A 21,745-nucleotide genomic window follows, 5' to 3' on the forward strand; every position below is an offset into this window, starting at 1 on the left:
ATGGCCAAGGTAAGAAAGGCTGAAAGACGACCACCACTGAACAAGACACACAAGCTGAAACGTCAAGACTGGGCCAAGAAATATCTCAAGACTGATTTTTCTAAGGTTTTATGGACTGATGAAATGAGAGTGAGTCTTGATGGGCCAGATGGATGGGCCCGTGGCTGGATTGGTAAAGGGCAGAGAGCTCCAGTCCGACTCAGACGCCAGCAAGGTGGAGGTGGAGTACTGGTTTGGGCTGGTATCATCAAAGATGAGCTTGTGGGGCCTTTTCGGGTTGAGGATGGAGTCAAGCTCAACTCCCAGTCCTACTGCCAGTTTCTGGAAGACACCTTCTTCAAGCAGTGGTACAGGAAGAAGTCTGCATCCTTCAAGAAAAACATGATTTTCATGCAGGACAATGCTCCATCACACGCGTCCAAGTACTCCACAGCGTGGCTGGCAAGAAAGGGTATAAAAGAAGAAAATCTAATGACATGGCCTCCTTGTTCACCTGATCTAAACCCCATTGAGAACCTGTGGTCCATCATCAAATGTGAGATTTACAAGGAGGGAAAACAGTACACCTCTCTGAACAGTGTTTGGGAGGCTGTGGTTGCTGCTGCACGCAATGTTGATGGTGAACAGATCAAAACACTGACAGAATCCATGGATGGCAGGCTTTTGAGTGTCCTTGCAAAGAAAGGTGGCTATATTGGTCACTGATTTGTTTTTGTTTTGTTTTTGAATGTCAGAAATGGATATTTGTGAATGTTGAGATGTTATATTGGTTTCACTGGTAAAAATAAAGAATTGAAATGGGTATATATATGTTTTTTGTTAAGTCGTCTAATAATTATGTACAGTAATAGTCACCTGCACACACAGATATCCCCCTAAAAAAGCTAAAACTAAAAACAAACTAAAAACTACTTCCAAAAATATTCAGCTTTGATATTAATGAGTTTTTTTGGGTTCATTGAGAACATGGTTGTTGTTCAATAATAAAATTAATCCTCAAAAATACAACTTGCCTAATAATTCTGCACTCCCTGTAATCTGTATGTAGTGAGCTCCCTCTAGTGGTGGTTGTACAATCTGTATGTAGTGAACTCCCTCTTGTGGTGACTGTATAACCTGTATGTACTGAGCTCTCTCTAGTGGGGGCTGTATGAACTGTATGTAGTGAGCTCCCTCTAGTGGTGGCTGTATAATCTGTATGTAGAGAGCTCCTTCTAGTGGTGGCTATATAAACTGTATGTAGTGAGCTCCCTCTAGTGGTGACGGTATAATCTGTATGTGGTGAGCTCCCTCTAGTAATGGCTGTATAATCTGTATATGGAGCTCCCTCTAGTGCTGGCTGTATATTCTGTATATGGAGCTCCCTCTAGTGGTGGCTGTATAATCTGTATATGGAGCTCCCTCTACTAGTGGCTGTATAATCTGTATGTGGTGAGCTCCCTCTAGTGGTGATGGTATAATCTGTATGTGGTGAGCTCCCTCTAGTGGTGGCTGTATAATCTGTACATAGTGAGATCCCCCTAGTGGTGGCTGTATAATCTTTATGTAGTGAGCTCCCTCTAGTGGTGACTGTATAATCTGTATGTAGTGAGCTCCCTCTGGTGGTGGCTGTATAATTTGTATGTTGTGAGCTCCCTCTAGTGGTGACTGTATAATGTGTATGTAGTGAGCTCCCTCTAGTGGTGGCTATATAATCTGTATGTAGTAAGCTCCCTCTAGTGGTGGTTGTACAATCTGTATGTAGTGAGCTCCTTCTTTTGGTGACTGTATAATCTGTATGTAGTGAGCCCCCTCTAGTGCTGGCTGTATAATCTGTATGTGGTGAGCTCTCTCTAGTGGTGACTGTATAATCTGTATGTAGTGAGCTCCTTCTTGTGGTGACTGTATAATCTGTATGTATTGAGCCCCCTCTAGTGGTGGCTGTATAATCTGTATGCAGTGAGCTCCCTCTAGTGGTGGCTGTATAATCTGTATGTAGTGAGCTCCCTCTAGTACTGGCTGTATAATCTGTATGTAGTGAGCTTCCTCTAGTGGTGACTGTATAATGTGTATGCAGTGAGCTCCCTCTAGTAGTGGCTAGTATGTATGTAGTTATCTCCCTCTAGTGGTGGCTGTATAATCTGTATGTAGTGGGTTCCCTCTAGTGATGGCTGTATAATCTGTATGTAGTGAACTCCTTCTTGTGGTGACTGTATAATCTGTATGTACTGAGCTCCCTCTAGTGGTGGCTGTATGAACTGTATGTAGTGAGCTCCCTCTAGTGGTGGCTGTATAATCTGTATGTAGTGAGCTCCCTCTAGTGGTGGCTGTATAATCTGTATGTAGTAGTGAGCTCCCTCTAGTGGTGACTGTATAATGTGTATACAGTGAGCTCCCTCTAGTGGTGGCTGTATATACTGTATGTAGTTATCTCCCTCTAGTGGTGGCTGTATAATCTGCATGTAGTGAGCTCCCTCTAGTGGTGGCTGTATAATCTGCATGTTGTGAGCTCCCTCTAGTGATGACTGTATAATCTGTATGTAGGGAGCTCCCTCTAGTGGTGGCTGTATAATCTGTATGTAGTGAGCTCCCTCTAGTGGTGGCTGTATAATCTGTATGTAGTGGGCTCCCTCTAGTGGTGAATGTATAATCTATATGTAGTGAGCTCCCCTTACTGGTGGCTGTATAATCTGTATGTAATGAGCTCCCCCTAGTGGTGGCTGTATAATCTGTATGTAGTGAGCTCCCTCTAGTGGTGGCTGTATAATCTGTATGTAGTAGTGAGCTCCCTCTAGTGGTGACTGTATAATGTGTATACAGTGAGCTCCCTCTAGTGGTGGCTGTATATACTGTATGTAGTTATCTCCCTCTAGTGGTGGCTGTATAATCTGCATGTAGTGAGCTCCCTCTAGTGGTGGCTGTATAATCTGCATGTTGTGAGCTCCCTCTAGTGATGACTGTATAATCTGTATGTAGGGAGCTCCCTCTAGTGGTGGCTGTATAATCTGTATGTAGTGAGCTCCCTCTAGTGGTGGCTGTATAATCTGTATGTAGTGGGCTCCCTCTAGTGGTGAATGTATAATCTATATGTAGTGAGCTCCCCTTACTGGTGGCTGTATGGTCTGTGTGTGGTGAGCTCCCCCTACTGGAGGCTTTATAATCTAAGCTCCATCTATTGGTGTTTTGTTCTTTGCTGGTGATTTGGAGTTTTGTATCAGAAAAATGAGACTCCACCCTGTATGGATATAATTTGGGATTTAAAAGCGATGTGATGCAGACATTCACTTTAAGGTCGGTGATCCATTTGTCTGTTTTTATAGAATTGCAATTTTGGATGATGGCAGCTTGAAGATTTCTAACCTCACCAAAGCAGATGCTGGGAGTTATACTTGTACAGCCACCAATCACTTTGGGACTGCCAGCAGCCCGGGGACTCTGGTGGTGAAGGGTAAGTAAGAGTCACTTTTTTTCATATTTTTTGCCTTCATTTTCTTTTAAAATCTGTGAGAAGTAGAAATGGTTTCTATCTTAAATAAGTTATCAGTATTGTAGTCCTACCATCAGTCGCGGACTGGGAACTTAAAGTGGCCCTGGAAAAAACAACTAAAAGTGGCCCCAATGTTGTAGGTGGGTCCAAATTTACAGAAGGTGGGGCAACACAAATAAATGTTGGCAGGGTCAGTGGTACTATATAGTAGAACAGAATAACATGCAACAGAACCCAATACCACAGTGCAGCACGGAATACCTCCCTATGGTGGCCATCAATAGCTGCCTACCTTCAGCATGCTGCCTGGACTTTCTCTAGTAGTGACCCTTCTAGTTCTCCCAGTAGTACATACCCAGCCAGTGTCAGTGAGGAGGGCTCAGGTGGCCCTATGGGTATTGGTCCACCAGGTAAATTTAGTGTAAGGTCTATGGCCAATGCCACCCTTCCCACTGTGATAAACTGATCACAGGGAGTCCTGCTAGGATCCTCATTGATCAGCTGTTATCTGCAGTAGAGTCAAGCAGCAGTATTCCTGCAGCGCCACCACAGGGGCAATTAGGTATTACACAGGTTGTATTGAAGTCGGTAGCCTGTCCATGTAATACATAGACTCACTGGGTCCTCCAACACAAGAGATACTGCTTTTCAATATAAATTCAACCACAATCCTCATTGCAGATGTACAGTACAGACCAAAAGTTTGGACACACCTTCTCATTCAAAGAGTTTTCTTTATTTTCATGACTATGAAGGCATCAAAACTATGAATTAACACGTGGAATTATATACATAACAAACAAGTGTGAAACAACTGAAAATATGTCATATTCTAGGTTCTTCAAAGTAGCCACCTTTTGCTTTGATTACTGCTTTGCACACTCTTGGCATTCTCTTGATGAGCTTCAAGAGGTAGTCCCCTGAAATGGTCTTCCAACAGTCTTGAAGGAGTTCCCAGAGATGCTTAGCACTTGTTGGCCCTTTTGCCTTCACTCTGCGGTCCAGCTCACCCCAAACCATCTCGATTGGGTTCAGGTCCGGTGACTGTGGAGGCCAGGTCATCTGGCGCAGCACCCCATCACTCTCCTTCATGGTCAAATAGCCCTTACTTTCAAAGTTTTCCCAATTTTTCGGCTGACTGACTGACCTTCATTTTTTAAAGTAATGATGGCCACTCGTTTTTCTTTACTTAGCTGCTTTTTTCTTGCCATAATACAAATTCTAACAGTCTATTCAGTAGGACTATCAGCTGTGTATCCACCTGACTTCTCCTCAACGCCACTGATGGTCCCAACCCCATTTATAAGGCAAGAAATCCCACTTATTAAACCTGACAGGGCACACCTGTGAAGTGAAAACCATTTCAGGGGACTGCCTCTTGAAGCTCATCAAGAGAATGCCAAGAGTGTGCAAAGCAGTAATCAAAGCAAAAGGTGGCTACTTTAAAGAACCTAGAATATGACATATTTTCCATTGTTTCACACTTGTTTGTTATGTATATAATTCCACATGTGTTAATTCACAGTTTTGATGCCTTCAGTGTGAATCTACAATTTTCATAGTCATGAAAATAAAGAAAACTCTTTGAATGAGAAGGTGTGTCCAAACTTTTGGTCTGTACTGTACATCCCTCCCTGACCTCATTGTCTGTCTGCCCCTCAGATCCCACACAGGTTTTGGTGCCTCCTTCCAGCATGGATGTTACAGTAGGAGAGAGCATTGTGCTTCCTTGTCAGGTCTCTCATGACCATTCACTGGACATTTCTTTCTCCTGGGTCTTCAATGGACAACTGATTGACTTTCAGAAAGATGGAGAACATTTTGAACGAGTTGGAGGAGTAAGTACAACTCCACCCAGAATTGTTCATAACTGGAGACTGCGCCCGTCTATTGTGTTCTTTGTGTGACTGCGATATCTCATATCTCTTGGAGGTTATGACCTTGGATGTCAATTCTATACATGTACCTTCCCTTCTTATGTTGCTTTGTATCTTTAGTTATTTTGTATGATACTTTGTATTTTATATTACTTTGTATCCTATGTTATTTTGTATCTTTCTGCAGCAAGACTCTGCTGGTGACTTAATGATAAGGAGCATCCAACTGAAGCATGCTGGGAAATACATCTGTCTGGTCCACACGAGTGTAGATAAACTGTCCGCAGGAGCTGATCTCATCGTCAGAGGTACAACTGCTGCAAGTTTATGTGACTAATGCTTTAAAGAGGAGCTCCACCAGAAACTAAAAGCTTAACTTTGATTGTATTTTTCTGTGACATCGTTCCCCCTCCTCCCAGTATAATCATATTTAGGGTCTCCTATACAGCACCCCACCCCTCCTAATAGTGTTCATCCTGCTATCAGTTATTAGAGGGACTGTGATGGGGGTGTTCGTCAGGCAACTTGTCACTGCCGGTGTCTGGAGGACACAGGAGGACTCTACAGACATTTCTAGACTTCAGGAATCTGTTTTTGTTTGATAGAGGCCAAAATTTGTGACCCTCCATTTCAATATCCCAAATTACTCCTCAGTGGCATTTTCTATTACTCGTATATGTCTATATGTGCAGAATGGTCCTACTAGAAAATTACCCATCAGCATAGGTTAATAATCTGACCGGTGTACTCTGCAGGACCCCCAGGAGCACCAGACGCCCTCACAGTGGAGGAAATCACAGACACCACTGCTCAGTTATCCTGGATGCCAGGAGTTGACAATCACAGCCCCATCACCATGTATGTGGTACAGGCGCGGACCCCATTCTCAGTGGGCTGGCAAGCGGTCAGCACAGGTGAGGGCAGATCCTAGCATCTGTGATGCCCCTGATGTGTATCTACTGTCCTTAAAGGGCAACTGACCATAAATGCTGGGGTTTATAAAAAGTGCTGGGGCGTTATAAGAGGAGCGGCTGGCAGTCACACAAATACAATGGAAATGTCTCAGCACTGGAGATATGTAGTTATGGGGGGCAGGGGCATTTCTACTATTTCTGACACTCAGCATCTTGAAGGATGCCACAATCATCCTCTTCCCGGCCTGAAATGGCTGATAACAGGGGGTAATAGACTGTATTCTCCTGTCCTACAGTCATCCTTACCCCTGAAATGGCTGATAACAGGGGGCAATAGACTGTATTCTCCTGTCCTACAGTCATCCTCTCCCCTGAAATGGCTGATAACAGGAGGCAATAGACTGTATTCTCCTATCCTACAGTCATCCTCTGCCCTGAAATGGCTGATAACAGGGAGCAATAGACTGTATTCTCCTGTCCTACAGTCATCCTCTCCCCTGAAATGTCTGATAACAGGGAGCAATAGACTGTATTCTCCTGTCCTACAATCATCCTCTTCCCGGCCTGAAATGGCTGATAACAGGGGGTAATAGACTGTATTCTCCTGTCCTACAGTCATCCTCTCCTCCCCTGAAATGGCTGATAACAGGGAGCAATAGACTGTATTCTCCTGTCCTACAGTCATCCCCTCCCCTGAAATGGCTGATAACAGGGAGCAATAGACTGTATTCTCCTGTCCTACAGTCATCCTCTCCCCTGAAATGGCTGATAACAGGGGGCAATAGACTGTATTCTCCTGTCCTACAGTCATCCTCTCCCCTGAAATGGCTGATAACAGGGGGCAATAGACTGTATTCTCCTGTCCTACAGTCATCCTCTCCCCTGAAATGGCTGATAACAGGGAGCAATAGACTGTATTCTCCTGTCCTACAGTCATCCTCTCCCCTGAAATGGCTGATAACAGGGGGCAATAGACTGTATTCTCCTGTCCTACAGTCATCCTCTCCCCTGAAATGGCTGATAACAGGGGGCAATAGACTGTATTCTCCTGTCCTACAGTCATCCTCTCCCCTGAAATGGCTGATAACAGGAGGCAATAGACTGTATTCTCCTATCCTACAGTCATCCTCTGCCCTGAAATGGCTGATAACAGGGAGCAATAGACTGTATTCTCCTGTCCTACAGTCATCCTCTCCCCTGAAATGTCTGATAACAAGGAGCAATAGACTGTATTCTCCTGTCCTACAATCATCCTCTTCCCGGCCTGAAATGGCTGATAACAGGGGGTAATAGACTGTATTCTCCTGTCCTACAGTCATCCTCTCCCCTGAAATGCCTGATAACAGGGGGCAATAGACTGTATTCTCCTGTCCTACAGTCATCCTCTCCCCTGAAATGGCTGATAACAGGAGGCAATAGACTGTATTCTCCTATCCTACAGTCATCCTCTCCCCTGAAATGGCTGATAACAGGGGGCAATAGACTGTATTCTCCTATCCTACAGTCATCCTCTCTCCTGAAATGGCTGATAACAGGGGCAATAGATTGTATTCTCCTGTCCTACAGTCATCCTCTCCCCTGAAATGGCTGATAACAGGGGGCAATAGACTGTATTCTCCTATCCTACAGTCATCCTCTCCCCTGAAATGGCTGATAACAGGGGCAATAGACTGTATTCTCCTGTCCTACAGTCATCCTCTCCCCTGAAATGGCTGATAACAGGGGACAATAGATTGTATTCTCCTGTCCTACAGTCATCCTCTCCCCTGAAATGGCTGATAACAGGAGGCAATAGACTGTATTCTCCTATCCTACAGTCATCCTCTCCCCTGAAATGGCTGATAACAGGGGCAATAGACTGTATTCTCCTATCCTACAGTCATCCTCTCCCCTGAAATGGCTGATAACAGGGGGCAATAGACTGTATTCTCCTATCCTACAGTCATCCTCTCCCCTGAAATGACTGATAACAGGGGGCAATAGACTGTATTCTCCTGTCCTACAGTCATCCTCTACCCTGAAATGGCTGATAACAGGGGGCAATAGACTGTATTCTCCTATCCTACAGTCATCCTCTCTCCTGAAATGGCTGATAACAGGGGCAATAGATTGTATTCTCCTGTCCTACAGTCATCCTCTCCCCTGAAATGGCTGATAACAGGGAGCAATAAACTGTATTCTCCTGTCCTACAGTCATCCTCTCCCCTGAAATGGCTGATAACAGGGGGCAATAGACTGTATTCTCCTGTCCTACAGTCATCATCTCCCCTGAAATGGCTGATAACAGAGGGCAATAGACTGTATTCTCCTGTCCTACAGTCATCATCTCCCCTGAAATGGCTGATAACAGAGGGCAATAGACTGTATTCTCCTATCCTACAGTCATCCTCTCTCCTGAAATGGCTGATAACAGGGGCAATAGATTGTATTCTCCTGTCCTACAGTCATCCTCTCCCCTGAAATGGCTGATAACAGGAGGCAATAGACTGTATTCTCCTATCCTACAGTCATCCTCTCCCCTGAAATGGCTGATAACAGGGGCAATAGACTGTATTCTCCTATCCTACAGTCATCCTCTCCCCTGAAATGGCTGATAACAGGGGGCAATAGACTGTATTCTCCTATCCTACAGTCATCCTCTCCCCTGAAATGGCTGATAACAGGGGGCAATAGACTGTATTCTCCTGTCCTACAGTCATCCTCTACCCTGAAATGGCTGATAACAGGGGGCAATAGACTGTATTCTCCTATCCTACAGTCATCCTCTCTCCTGAAATGGCTGATAACAGGGGCAATAGATTGTATTCTCCTGTCCTACAGTCATCCTCTCCCCTGAAATGGCTGATAACAGGGAGCAATAAACTGTATTCTCCTGTCCTACAGTCATCCTCTCCCCTGAAATGGCTGATAACAGGGGGCAATAGACTGTATTCTCCTATCCTACAGTCATCCTCTCTCCTGAAATGGCTGATAACAGGGGGCAATAGACTGTATTCTCCTGTCCTACAGTCATCCTCTCCCCTGAAATGGCTGATAACAGGGGGCAATAGACTGTATTCTCCTGTCCTACAGTCATCCTCTCCCCTGAAATGGCTGATAACAGGGGCAATAGACTGTATTCTCCTGTCCTACAGTCATCCTCTCCCCTGAAATGGCTGATAACAGGGGGCAATAGACTGTATTCTCCTGTATTACAGTCATCCTCTCCCCTGAAATGGCTGATAACAGGGAGCAATAGATTGTATTCTCCTGTCCTACAGTCATCCTCTCCCCTGAAATGGGTGATAACAGGGGGCAATAGACTGTATTCTCCTGTCCTACAGTCATCCTCTCCCCTGAAATGGCTGATAACAGGGAGCAATAGACTGTATTCTCCTGTCCTACAGTCATCCTCTCCCCTGAAATGGCTGATAACAGGGGGCAATAGACTGTATTCCCCTGTCCTACAGTCATCCTCTCCCCTTAAATGGCTGATAACAGGGGACAATAGACTGTATTCTCCTGTCCTACAGTCATCCTCTCCTCTGAAATGGTTGATAACAGGGAGCAATAGACTGTATTCTCCTGTCCTACAGTCATCCTCTCCCCTGAAATGGCTGATAACAGGGGACAATAGACTGTATTCCCCTGTCCTACAGTCATCCTCTCCCCTGAAATGGCCGATAACAGGGGGCAATAGACTGTATACTCCTGTCCTACAGTCATCCTCTCCCCTGAAATGGCTGATAACAGGGGGCAATAGACTGTATTCTCCTGTCCTACAGTCATCCTCTCCCTTGAAATGGTTGATAACAGGGGGCAATACACTGTATTCTCCTGTCCTACAGTCATCCTCTCTCCTGAAATGGCTGATAACAGGGAGCAATAGATTGTATTCTCCTGTCCTACAGTCATCCTCCCCCCTGAAATGGCTGATAACAGGGGGCAATAGATTGTATTCTCCTGTCCTACAGTCATCCTCTCCCCTGAAATGGCTGATAACAGGGGCAATAGACTGTATTCTCCTGTCCTACAGTCATCCTCTCCCCTGAAATGGCTGATAACAGGGGGCAATAGACTGTATTCTCCTGTCCTACAGTCATCCTCTGCCCTGAAATGGCTGATAACAGGGAGCAATAGATTGTATTCTCCTGTCCTACAGTCATCCTCTCCCCTGAAATGGCTGATAACAGGGGGCAATAGACTGTATTCTCCTGTCCTACAGTCATCCTCTCCCCTGAAATGGCTGATAACAGGGGGCAATAGACTGTATTCTCCTGTCCTACAGTCATCCTCTCCCCTGAAATGGCTGATAACAGGGGGCAATAGACTGTATTCTCCTGTCCTACAGTCATCCTCTCCCCTGAAATGGCTGATAACAGGGGACAATAGACTGTATTCTCCTGTCCTACAGTCATCCTCTCCCCTGAAATGGCTGATAACAGGGAGTAATAGACTGTATTCTCCTGTCCTACAGTCATCCTCTCCCCTGAAATGGCTGATAACAGGGGGCAATAGATTGTATTCTCCTATCCTACAGTCATCCTCTCCCTGAAATGGCTGATAACAGGGGGCAATAGACTGTATTCTCCTGTCCTACAGTCATCCTCTCCCCTGAAATGGCTGATAACAGGGAGCAATAGACTGTATTCTCCTGTCCTACAGTCATCCTCTCCCCTGAAATGTCTGATAACAGGGGGCAATAGACTGTATTCTCCTGTCCTACAGTCATCCTCTCCCCTGAAATGGCTGATAACAGGAGGCAATAGACTGTATTCTCCTGTCCTACAGTCATCCTCTCCCCTGAAATGTCTGATAACAGGGGGCAATAGACTGTATTCTCCTGTCCTACAGTCATCCTCTCCCCTGAAATGGCTGATAACAGGGGGCAATAGACTGTATTCTCCTGTCCTACAGTCATCCTCTCCCCTGAAATGTCTGATAACAGGGGGCAATAGACTGTATTCTCCTGTCCTACAGTCATCCTCTCCCCTGAAATGGCTGATAACAGGGGGCAATAGACTGTATTCTCCTGTCCTACAGTCATCCTCTCCCCTGAAATGGCTGATAACAGGGGACAATAGACTGTATTCTCCTGTCCTACAGTCATCCTCTCCCCTGAAATGGCTGATAACAGGGGGCAATAGACTGTATTCTCCTGTCCTACAGTCATCCCCTCCTCTGAAATGGCTGATAACAGGGAGCAATAGACTGTATTCTCCTGTCCTACAGTCATCCTCTGCCCTGAAATGGCTGATAACAGGGAGCAATAGACTGTATTCTCCTGTCCTACAGTCATCCTCTGCCCTGAAATGGCTGATAATAGGGAGCAATAGACTGTATTCTCCTGTCCTACAGTCATCCTCTCCCCTGAAATGGCTGATAACAGGGAGCAATAGACTGTATTCTCCTGTCCTACAGTCATCCTCTCCCCTGAAATGGCTGATAACAGGGGGCAATAGACTGTATTCTCCTGTCCTATAGTCATCCTCTCCCCTGAAATGGCTGATAACAGGGGGCAATAGACTGTATTCTCCTGTCCTACAGTCATCCTCTCCCCTGTAATGGCTGATAACAGGGAGCAATAGATTGTATTCTCCTGTCCTACAGTCACCCTCTCCCCTGAAATGGCTGTTAACAGGGGGCAATAGACTGTATTCTCCTGTCCTACAGTCATCCTCTCCCCTGAAATGGCTGATAACAGGGGGCAATAGACTGTATTCTCCTGTCCTACAGTCATCCTCTCCCCTGAAATGGCTGATAACAGGAGGCAATAGACTGTATTCTCCTGTCCTACAGTCATCCTCCCCCCTGAAATGGCTGATAACAGGGAGTAATAGACTGTATTCTCCTGTACTACAGTCATCCTCTCCCCTGAAATGGCTGATAACAGGGAGCAATAGACTGTATTCTCCTGTCCTACAGTCATCCTCTCCACTGAAATGGCTGATAACAGGGGGCAATAGACTGTATTCTCCTGTCCTACAGTCATCCTCTCCCCTGAAATGGCCGATAACAGGGGACAATAGACTGTATTCTCCTGTCCTTCAGTCATCCTCTACCCTGAAATGGCTGATAACAGGAAGCAATAGACTGTATTCTCCTGTCCTACAGTCATCCTCTCCCCTGAACTGGCTGATAACAGGGGGCAATAGATTGTATTCTCCTGTCCTACAGTCATCCTCTCTCCTGAACTGGCTGATAACAGGGGGCAATAGACTGTATTCTCCTGTCCTACAGTCGTCCTCTCCCCTGAAATGGCTGATAACAGGGAGTAATAGACTGTATTCTCCTGTACTACAGTCATCCTCTCCCCGGAAATGGCTGATAACAGGGGGCAATAGACTGTATTCTCCTGTCCTACAGTCATCCTCTCCCCTGAAATGGCCGATAACAGGGGACAATAGACTGTATTCTCCTGTCCTTCAGTCATCCTCTACCCTGAAATGGCTGATAACAGGAAGCAATAGACTGTATTCTCCTGTCCTACAGTCATCCTCTCCCCTGAAATGGCTGATAACAGGGAGCAATAGACTGTATTCTCCTGTCCTACAGTCGTCCTCTCCCCTGAAATGGCTGATAACAGGGAGTAATAGACTGTATTCTCCTGTCCTACAGTCATCCTCTCCTCTGAAATGGCTGATAACATGGAGCAATAGACTGTATTCTCCTGTCCTACAGTCATCCTCTCCCCTGAAATGGCTGATAACAGGGAGCAATAGACTGTATTCTCCTGTCCTACAGTCATCCTCTCCCCTGAAATGGCTGATAACAGGGAGCAATAGACTGTATTCTCCTGTCCTACAGTCATCCTCTCCCCTGAAATGGCTGATAACAGGGAGCAATAGATTGTATTCTCCTGTCCTACAGTCATCCTCTGCCCTGAAATGGCTGATAACAGGGAGCAATAGACTGTATTCTCCTGTCCTACAGTCATCCTCTCCCCTGAAATGGCTGATAACAGGGAGCAATAGACTGTATTCTCCTGTCCTACAGTCATCCTCTCCCCTGAAATGGCTGATAACAGGGGGCAATAGACTGTATTCTCCTGTTCTACAGTCATCCTCTCCCCTGAAATGGCTGATAACAGGGGGCAATAGACTGTATTCTCCTGTCCTACAGTCATCCTCTCCCCTGAAATGGCTGATAACAGGAGGCAATAGACTGTATTCTCCTGTCCTACAGTCATCCTCTCCCCTGAAATGGCTGATAACAGGGGGCAATAGACTGTATTCTCCTGTTCTACAGTCATCCTCTCCCCTGAAATGGCTGATAACAGGGGGCAATAGACTGTATTCTCCTGTCCTACAGTCATCCTCTCCCCTGAAATGGCTGATAACAGGGAGCAATAGACTGTATTCTCCTGTCCTACAGTCATCCTCTCCCCTGAAATGGCTGATAACAGGGGGCAATAGACTGTATTCTCCTGTCCTACAGTCATCCTCTCCCCTGAAATGGCTGATAACAGGGGGCAATAGACTGTATTCTCCTGTCCTACAGTCATCCTCTCCCCTGAAATGGCTGATAACAGGGAGCAATAGACTGTATTCTCCTGTCCTACAATCATCCTCTCCCCTGAAATGGCTGATAACAGGGGGCAATAGACTGTATTCTCCTGTCCTATAGTCATCCTCTCCCCTGAAATGGCTGATAACAGGGGGCAATAGACTGTATTCTCCTGTCCTACAGTCATCCTCTCCCCTGTAATGGCTGATAACAGGGAGCAATAGATTGTATTCTCCTGTCCTACAGTCACCCTCTCCCCTGAAATGGCTGTTAACAGGGGGCAATAGACTGTATTCTCCTGTCCTACAGTCATCCTCTCCCCTGAAATGGCTGATAACAGGGGGCAATAGACTGTATTCTCCTGTCCTACAGTCATCCTCTCCCCTGAAATGGCTGATAACAGGAGGCAATAGACTGTATTCTCCTGTCCTACAGTCATCCTCCCCCCTGAAATGGCTGATAACAGGGAGTAATAGACTGTATTCTCCTGTACTACAGTCATCCTCTCCCCTGAAATGGCTGATAACAGGGAGCAATAGACTGTATTCTCCTGTCCTACAGTCATCCTCTCCACTGAAATGGCTGATAACAGGGGGCAATAGACTGTATTCTCCTGTCCTACAGTCATCCTCTCCCCTGAAATGGCCGATAACAGGGGACAATAGACTGTATTCTCCTGTCCTTCAGTCATCCTCTACCCTGAAATGGCTGATAACAGGAAGCAATAGACTGTATTCTCCTGTCCTACAGTCATCCTCTCCCCTGAACTGGCTGATAACAGGGGGCAATAGATTGTATTCTCCTGTCCTACAGTCATCCTCTCTCCTGAACTGGCTGATAACAGGGGGCAATAGACTGTATTCTCCTGTCCTACAGTCGTCCTCTCCCCTGAAATGGCTGATAACAGGGAGTAATAGACTGTATTCTCCTGTACTACAGTCATCCTCTCCCCGGAAATGGCTGATAACAGGGGGCAATAGACTGTATTCTCCTGTCCTACAGTCATCCTCTCCCCTGAAATGGCCGATAACAGGGGACAATAGACTGTATTCTCCTGTCCTTCAGTCATCCTCTACCCTGAAATGGCTGATAACAGGAAGCAATAGACTGTATTCTCCTGTCCTACAGTCATCCTCTCCCCTGAAATGGCTGATAACAGGGAGCAATAGACTGTATTCTCCTGTACTACAGTCATCCTCTCCCCTGAAATGGCTGATAACTGGGGGCAATAGACTGTATTCTCCTGTCCTACAGTCATCCTCTCCCCTGAAATGGCTGATAACAGGGAGCAATAGACTGTATTCTCCTGTCCTACAGTCGTCCTCTCCCCTGAAATGGCTGATAACAGGGAGTAATAGACTGTATTCTCCTGTCCTACAGTCATCCTCTCCTCTGAAATGGCTGATAACATGGAGCAATAGACTGTATTCTCCTGTCCTACAGTCATCCTCTCCCCTGAAATGGCTGATAACAGGGAGCAATAGACTGTATTCTCCTGTCCTACAGTCATCCTCTCCCCTGAAATGGCTGATAACAGGGAGCAATAGACTGTATTCTCCTGTCCTACAGTCATCCTCTCCCCTGAAATGGCTGATAACAGGGAGCAATAGATTGTATTCTCCTGTCCTACAGTCATCCTCTGCCCTGAAATGGCTGATAACAGGGAGCAATAGACTGTATTCTCCTGTCCTACAGTCATCCTCTCCCCTGAAATGGCTGATAACAGGGAGCAATAGACTGTATTCTCCTGTCCTACAGTCATCCTCTCCCCTGAAATGGCTGATAACAGGGGGCAATAGACTGTATTCTCCTGTTCTACAGTCATCCTCTCCCCTGAAATGGCTGATAACAGGGGGCAATAGACTGTATTCTCCTGTCCTACAGTCATCCTCTCCCCTGAAATGGCTGATAACAGGAGGCAATAGACTGTATTCTCCTGTCCTACAGTCATCCTCTCCCCTGAAATGGCTGATAACAGGGGGCAATAGACTGTATTCTCCTGTTCTACAGTCATCCTCTCCCCTGAAATGGCTGATAACAGGGGGCAATAGACTGTATTCTCCTGTCCTACAGTCATCCTCTCCCCTGAAATGGCTGATAACAGGGAGCAATAGACTGTATTCTCCTGTCCTACAGTCATCCTCTCCCCTGAAATGGCTGATAACAGGGGGCAATAGACTGTATTCTCCTGTCCTACAGTCATCCTCTCCCCTGAAATGGCTGATAACAGGGGGCAATAGACTGTATTCTCCTGTCCTACAGTCATCCTCTCCCCTGAAATGGCTGATAACAGGGAGCAATAGACTGTATTCTCCTGTCCTACAATCATCCTCTCCCCTGAAATGGCTGATAACAGGGGGCAATAGACTGTATTCTCCTGTCCTACAGTCATCCTCTCCCCTGAAATGGCTGATAACAGGGGGCAATAGACTGTATTCTCCTGTCCTACAGTCATCCTCTCCCCTGAAATGGCTGATAACAGGGAGCAATAGACTGTATTCTCCTGTCCTACAATCATCCTCTCCCCTGAAATGGCTGATAACAGGGGGCAATAGACTGTATTCTCCTGTCCTACAGTCATCCTCTCCTCTGAAATGGCTGATAACAGGGGGCAATAGACTGTATTCTCCTGTCCTACAGTCATCCTCTCCCCTGAAATGGCTGATAACAGGGGCAATAGACTGTATTCTCCTGTCCTACAATCATCCTCTCCCCTGAAATGGCTGATAACAGGGGGCAATAGACTGTATCCTCCTGTCCTACAGTCATCCTCTGCCCTGAAATGGCTGATAACAGGGGGCAATAGACTGTATCCTCCTGTCCTACAGTCATCCTCTCCCCTGAAATGGCTGATAACAGGCGGCAATAGACTGTATTCTCCTGTCCTACAGTCATCCTCTCCCCTGAAATGGCTGATAACAGGGGCAATAGACTGTATTCTCCTGTCCTACAGTCATCCTCCCCCCTGAAATGGCTGATAACAGGGGGCAATAGACTGTATTCTCCTGTCCTACAGTCATCCTCTCCCCTGAAATGGCTGATAACAGGGGGCAATAGACTGTATTCTCCTGTCCTACAGTCATCCTCTGCCCTGAAATGGCTGATAACAGGGAGCAATAGACTGTATTCTCCTGTCCTACAGTCATCCTCTCCCCTGAAATGGCTGATAACAGGGGGCAATAGACTGTATTCTCCTGTCCTACAGTCATCCTCTCCCCTGAAATGTCTGATAACAGGGGGCAATAGACTGTATTCTCCTGTCCTACAGTCATCCTCTCCCCTGAAATGGCTGATAACAGGGGGCAATAGATTGTATTCTCCTGTCCTACAGTCATCCTCTCCTCTGAAATGGCCGATAACAGGGGGCAATAGACTGTATTCTCCTGTCCTACAGTCATCCTCTCCCCTGAAATGGCTGATAACAGGGGGCAATAGACTGTATTCTGCTGTCCTACAGTCATCCTCTCCCCTGAAATGGCTGATAACAGGGGGCAATAGACTGTATTCTCCTGTCCTACAGTCATCCTCTCCCCTGAAATGGCTGATAACAGGGGGCAATAGACTGTATTCTCCTGTCCTACAGTCATCCTCTCCCCTGAAATGGCTGATAACTGGGAGCAATAGATTGTATTCTCCTGTCCTACAGTCATCCTCTCCCCTGAAATGGCTGATAACAGGGGGCAATAGACTGTATTCTCCTGTCCTACAGTCATCCTCTCCCCTGAAATGGCTGATAACAGGGGGCAATAGACTGTATTCTCCTGTCCTACAATCATCCTCTCCCCTGAAATGGCTGATAACAGGGGGCAATAGACTGTATCCTCCTGTCCTACAGTCATCCTCTGCCCTGAAATGGCTGATAACAGGGGGCAATAGACTGTATCCTCCTGTTTTACAGTCATCCTCTCCCCTGAAATGGCTGATAACAGGCGGCAATAGACTGTATTCTCCTGTCCTACAGTCATCCTCTCCCCTGAAATGGCTGATAACAGGGGCAATAGACTGTATTCTCCTGTCCTACAGTCATCCAGTGCCCTGAAATGGCTGATAACAGGGAGCAATAGACTGTATTCTCCTGTCCTACAGTCATCCTCTGCCCTGAAATGGCTGATAACAGGGGCAATAGATTGCTATGATCTTTGTATGTCTTTATTCTAGTTCCTGAGATTGTGGACGGACGATCTTTTACGGCCACAGTGGTCGGTCTGAGTCCATGGGTTGAGTATGAGTTCCGAGTTATCGCCATCAATCAGATTGGTATTGGAGAGCCCAGCCCCCCCTCCGACAAGAGGAAAACAGAAGAAGCTCGTGAGTAGCCCCCCCTTCACACCACACTATAATATTGCATTTCACTGGTCACTGGCATTATTGGGGATATATAATTGATGGCTATGTAGCGAGTGCACATTTTATAATGTCAGAGACTGCCGATGCATGCTGGGAATGCTGGCAATTACTGGCCGCCGAGGGGCGCAGGTTAAGTTCTCTCAGGCTAGAACTTGTCTTTGATGTCTGTCTAAATGCAGCTTCACAATGGAGGAGATGTGGCCAAAATCACTGAACAATTGTGGATGAGATGAAACCTGTGCACAATTCCTGACACAATAGCAAACGGATATGAATGCAAAAGTCTAGACACCTGCCATTTATAAAGAAACGGCCTCAATTCTAAGGAAAGTTCATTGTGCTCTGGACCCCGGAGGATTTCTGATGCTGAACCTGAAGGGATTGCAGGAAGAAAGCAACTGCAATATCACTTCTCACCACAAGATGGCAGCCATGTTTATCAATGAGCTTCGATCTAGATTCTAGAAGAACCTTGGTCCCCTAAGAACAAGGTGACCCTCGGTGCGGACCCCCTGAGAGCGGCTGCCATTAGAACCACAGTGCACACGCACTCCTTCCCTGCAGGTAGAATGAAGCAGCAACTAAATACTGCAGCTGTGAACAGAAGCCAACGGCCCCCGAGGGTGGATGAGGCTAGAAGGGGCCTCTGAGTGTGGGACCCCATCGAAATCTACTCTCATCAGCAAAATAATACAGGACTGTGAATGAGGGATGTGCAGATGGGTATCAATGTGTGCAAAAGTGTGTGACCCCTGCCTATCACACAGAACATACCATGTAGTGAGGACATAAGGAGCTGTACTATAACTCTCATTCTCTGGTATTCTCTCTCACTCTCCCTGTTCTCTCTTTTCTGGCAGTTCCTGAGGTGACGCCGGCAAATGTCAGCGGTGGTGGCGGGAGTAAGAGTGAACTGGTCATCACGTGGGAGGTGAGAGGCGCCGTCTGCTCAGCTGGAGGTTTAGATGCAGTGACCTCTATTCAGGAGCCACCATGGGTCCCTGATACCAACATCCACGGGGAGGGTTACTGTTAGCAGTGTGATCTGGATGGACAATTCCTTCAAGTGCTGGAGCGTCACATGAACAAAACATCCCCATTATTTCCCTATGGACCCTCCCCCCCCACGACCACCATATATTCCCTGGTTATCATCTTCGCTCCATATATTTCCTAGGATTGCATCCCTCCTCATATGTTCCCTGAGATCCATCTCCCTCCACATCGTTTATTCCCCGGGAGTAGGACTGATCTTCCTTCCCCATATATTCCCTGTGATCGGCCCGGAGTTGTCCGCACATTGATCCCATGCATTATGTGTCTTTCCAGCCCGTACCGGAGGAATTCCAGAATGGCGGAGGGTTCGGCTACGTGGTGGCGTTCCGGCCTTTTGGAACTATTAGCTGGATGCAGACGGTGGTGGCGTCGGCGGATTCCTCACGCTACATTTACCGGAATGAGAGTCTCCCATCTTTCTCTCCTTATGAGGTGAAGGTTGGAGTCTTCAATAACAGGGGAGAGGGACCCTTCAGCCCCCTGACCGTGGTCTACACCGCGGAGGAAGGTGAGAGCCTGGACCGGGACCGCAGCTGTGGTCTGTGACTGACTGTACTGCTCTATTACATCATAGTATTACATTGTTATATTATACTCATGTGACATTGTAGCATTTTATCTTGTTACATCTCATTACATTGTATCATATTATATTGTTACCTCTTATACAGTACAGACCAAAAGTTTGGACACACCTTCTCATTCAAAGAGTTCTCTTTATTTTCATGACTATGAAGGCATCAAAACTATGAATTAACACATGTGGAATTATATACATAACAAACAAGTGTGAAACATCTGAAAATATGTTATATTCTAGGTTCTTCAAAGTAGCCACCTTTTGCTTTGATTACTGCTTTGCACACTCTTGGCATTCTCTTGATGAGCTTCAAGAGGTAGTCCCCTGAAATGGTCTTCCAACAGTCTTGAAGGAGTTCCCAGAGATGCTTAGCACTTGTTGGCCCTTTTGCCTTCACTCTGCGGTCCAGCTCACCCCAAACCATCTCGATTGGGTTCAGGTCCGGTGACTGTGGAGGCCAGGTCATCTGGCGCAGCACCCCATCACTCTCCTTCATGGTCAGATAGCCCTTACTTTCAAAATTTTCCCAATTTTTCGGCTGACTGACTGACCTTCACTTCTTAAAGTAATGATGGCCACTGGTTTTTCTTTACTTAGCTGCTTTTATCTTGCCTTAATACAAATTATTCTAACAGTCTATTCAGTAGGACTATCAGCTGTGTATCCACCTGACTTCTCCTCAACGCAACTGATGGTCCCAACCCCATTTATAAGGCAAGAAATCCCACTTATTAAACCTGACAGGGCACATCTGTGAAGTGAAAACCATTTCAGGGGACTACCTCTTGAAGCTCATCAAGAGAATGCCAAGAGTGTGCAAAGCAGTAATCAAAGCAAAAGGTGGCTACTTTGAAGAACCTAGAATATGACATATTTTCCATTGTTTCACACTTGTTTGTTATGTATATAATTCCACATGTGTTAATTCATAGTTTTGATGCCTTCAGTGTGAATCTACAATTTCATAGTCATGAAAATAAAGAAAACTCTTTGAATGAGAAGGTGTGTCCAAACTTTTGGTCTGTACTGTATATTCCATTACTATATTACAATATGTTTATATTATTATAGTTTACTGTAATGTATTGTTATACTCATATTGTATGATGATATTGTCATACTTTCATGATATCACGATAGTGCAGTATATTATGTTATATTACAGTATACTTTACTGTATTATATTGTTATATTATTATACTCCTACTATATTGCATTCTATGATTATCTGGTTATACTGTATAATATCTTCTTATACTGATGCTAAGTAACCATGTGTTCACCACAGAGCCAGGCCGGGCCCCGGCAGGCGTCTTTGCTCGCAGTCTCACTGCGTGGGACATTGAGGTCTCCTGGATCGGGGTCCCGGGGACTCTCAGCAAGGGAAGGATACAGGGTTATGAGGTGAGGATATGTCTGGGGCCTCGTCTTGTTCCACATCATTGCTCATTATACAGGGATTACTCTTCAGTTACCGACGCTCATTTGATACATTGTTGTAATTTGTATCTCAGGTTCGTTACTGGAAGCAAAATGAGAAAGAGCAAAGTGCCCGGAAACTGCGGACTCTGGGGAACCAAACCTCCACCAAACTGACCCATCTGCAGGGGCACATGTTGTATTACCTGAATGTACGGGCTTACAACAGTGCGGGCACCGGCCCCGCCAGTTCTACGGTTAACGTGACGACTAGGAAGCCACGTGAGTGCACAACCTCATAGTAATATATTATATTACACTGTGTTTTAAGTTGGTTCACGTTATTGATCCTGCGTGCAGCCGTTGATGACCCCCGGTGCTGACTCCTTGTCTTCTCCCATTAGCTCCAAGTCAACCACCAGGAAACATCACGTGGAATTCGTCAAACTCCAAGATCATCCTGAACTGGGACCATGTGACGGCGCAGGAGAACGAGTCTGAGGTTAAGGGGTATAGGGTGAGTGTTGTGTGGGGCACCATCTTCTTGGGCACTCGGGGAGGTTCTACGGATGTTCTGTGCATCACGTGATGATCTCTCTGC

At 46.2% G+C, this 21,745-nt stretch overlaps 1 protein-coding gene across 4 annotated transcripts in view; it reads left to right on the forward strand.

Annotated features, from left to right (window-relative positions):
• CNTN4 (contactin 4) overlaps positions 1-21,745 on the forward strand; it is a 212,306-nt gene that overhangs the window by 183,474 nt on the left and 7,087 nt on the right. For all 4 annotated transcript variants that reach the window (XM_040406994.1, XM_040406991.1, XM_040406992.1 and 1 more), the window contains exons 12-21: positions 3,300-3,427; positions 5,129-5,304; positions 5,531-5,651; positions 6,099-6,257; positions 17,901-18,050; positions 18,950-19,020; positions 19,419-19,653; positions 21,014-21,129; positions 21,240-21,426; positions 21,549-21,661. In XM_040406994.1, coding sequence (XP_040262928.1) covers positions 3,300-3,427; positions 5,129-5,304; positions 5,531-5,651; positions 6,099-6,257; positions 17,901-18,050; positions 18,950-19,020; positions 19,419-19,653; positions 21,014-21,129; positions 21,240-21,426; positions 21,549-21,661 — 1,456 coding nt within the window. The remainder of the gene's footprint in view (positions 1-3,299; positions 3,428-5,128; positions 5,305-5,530; positions 5,652-6,098; positions 6,258-17,900; positions 18,051-18,949; positions 19,021-19,418; positions 19,654-21,013; positions 21,130-21,239; positions 21,427-21,548; positions 21,662-21,745) is intronic.

This window comes from Bufo bufo, chromosome 9 (genome assembly GCF_905171765.1).
Source record: "Bufo bufo chromosome 9, aBufBuf1.1, whole genome shotgun sequence".
NCBI classification, from domain to species: Eukaryota; Metazoa; Chordata; class Amphibia; order Anura; family Bufonidae; genus Bufo; species Bufo bufo.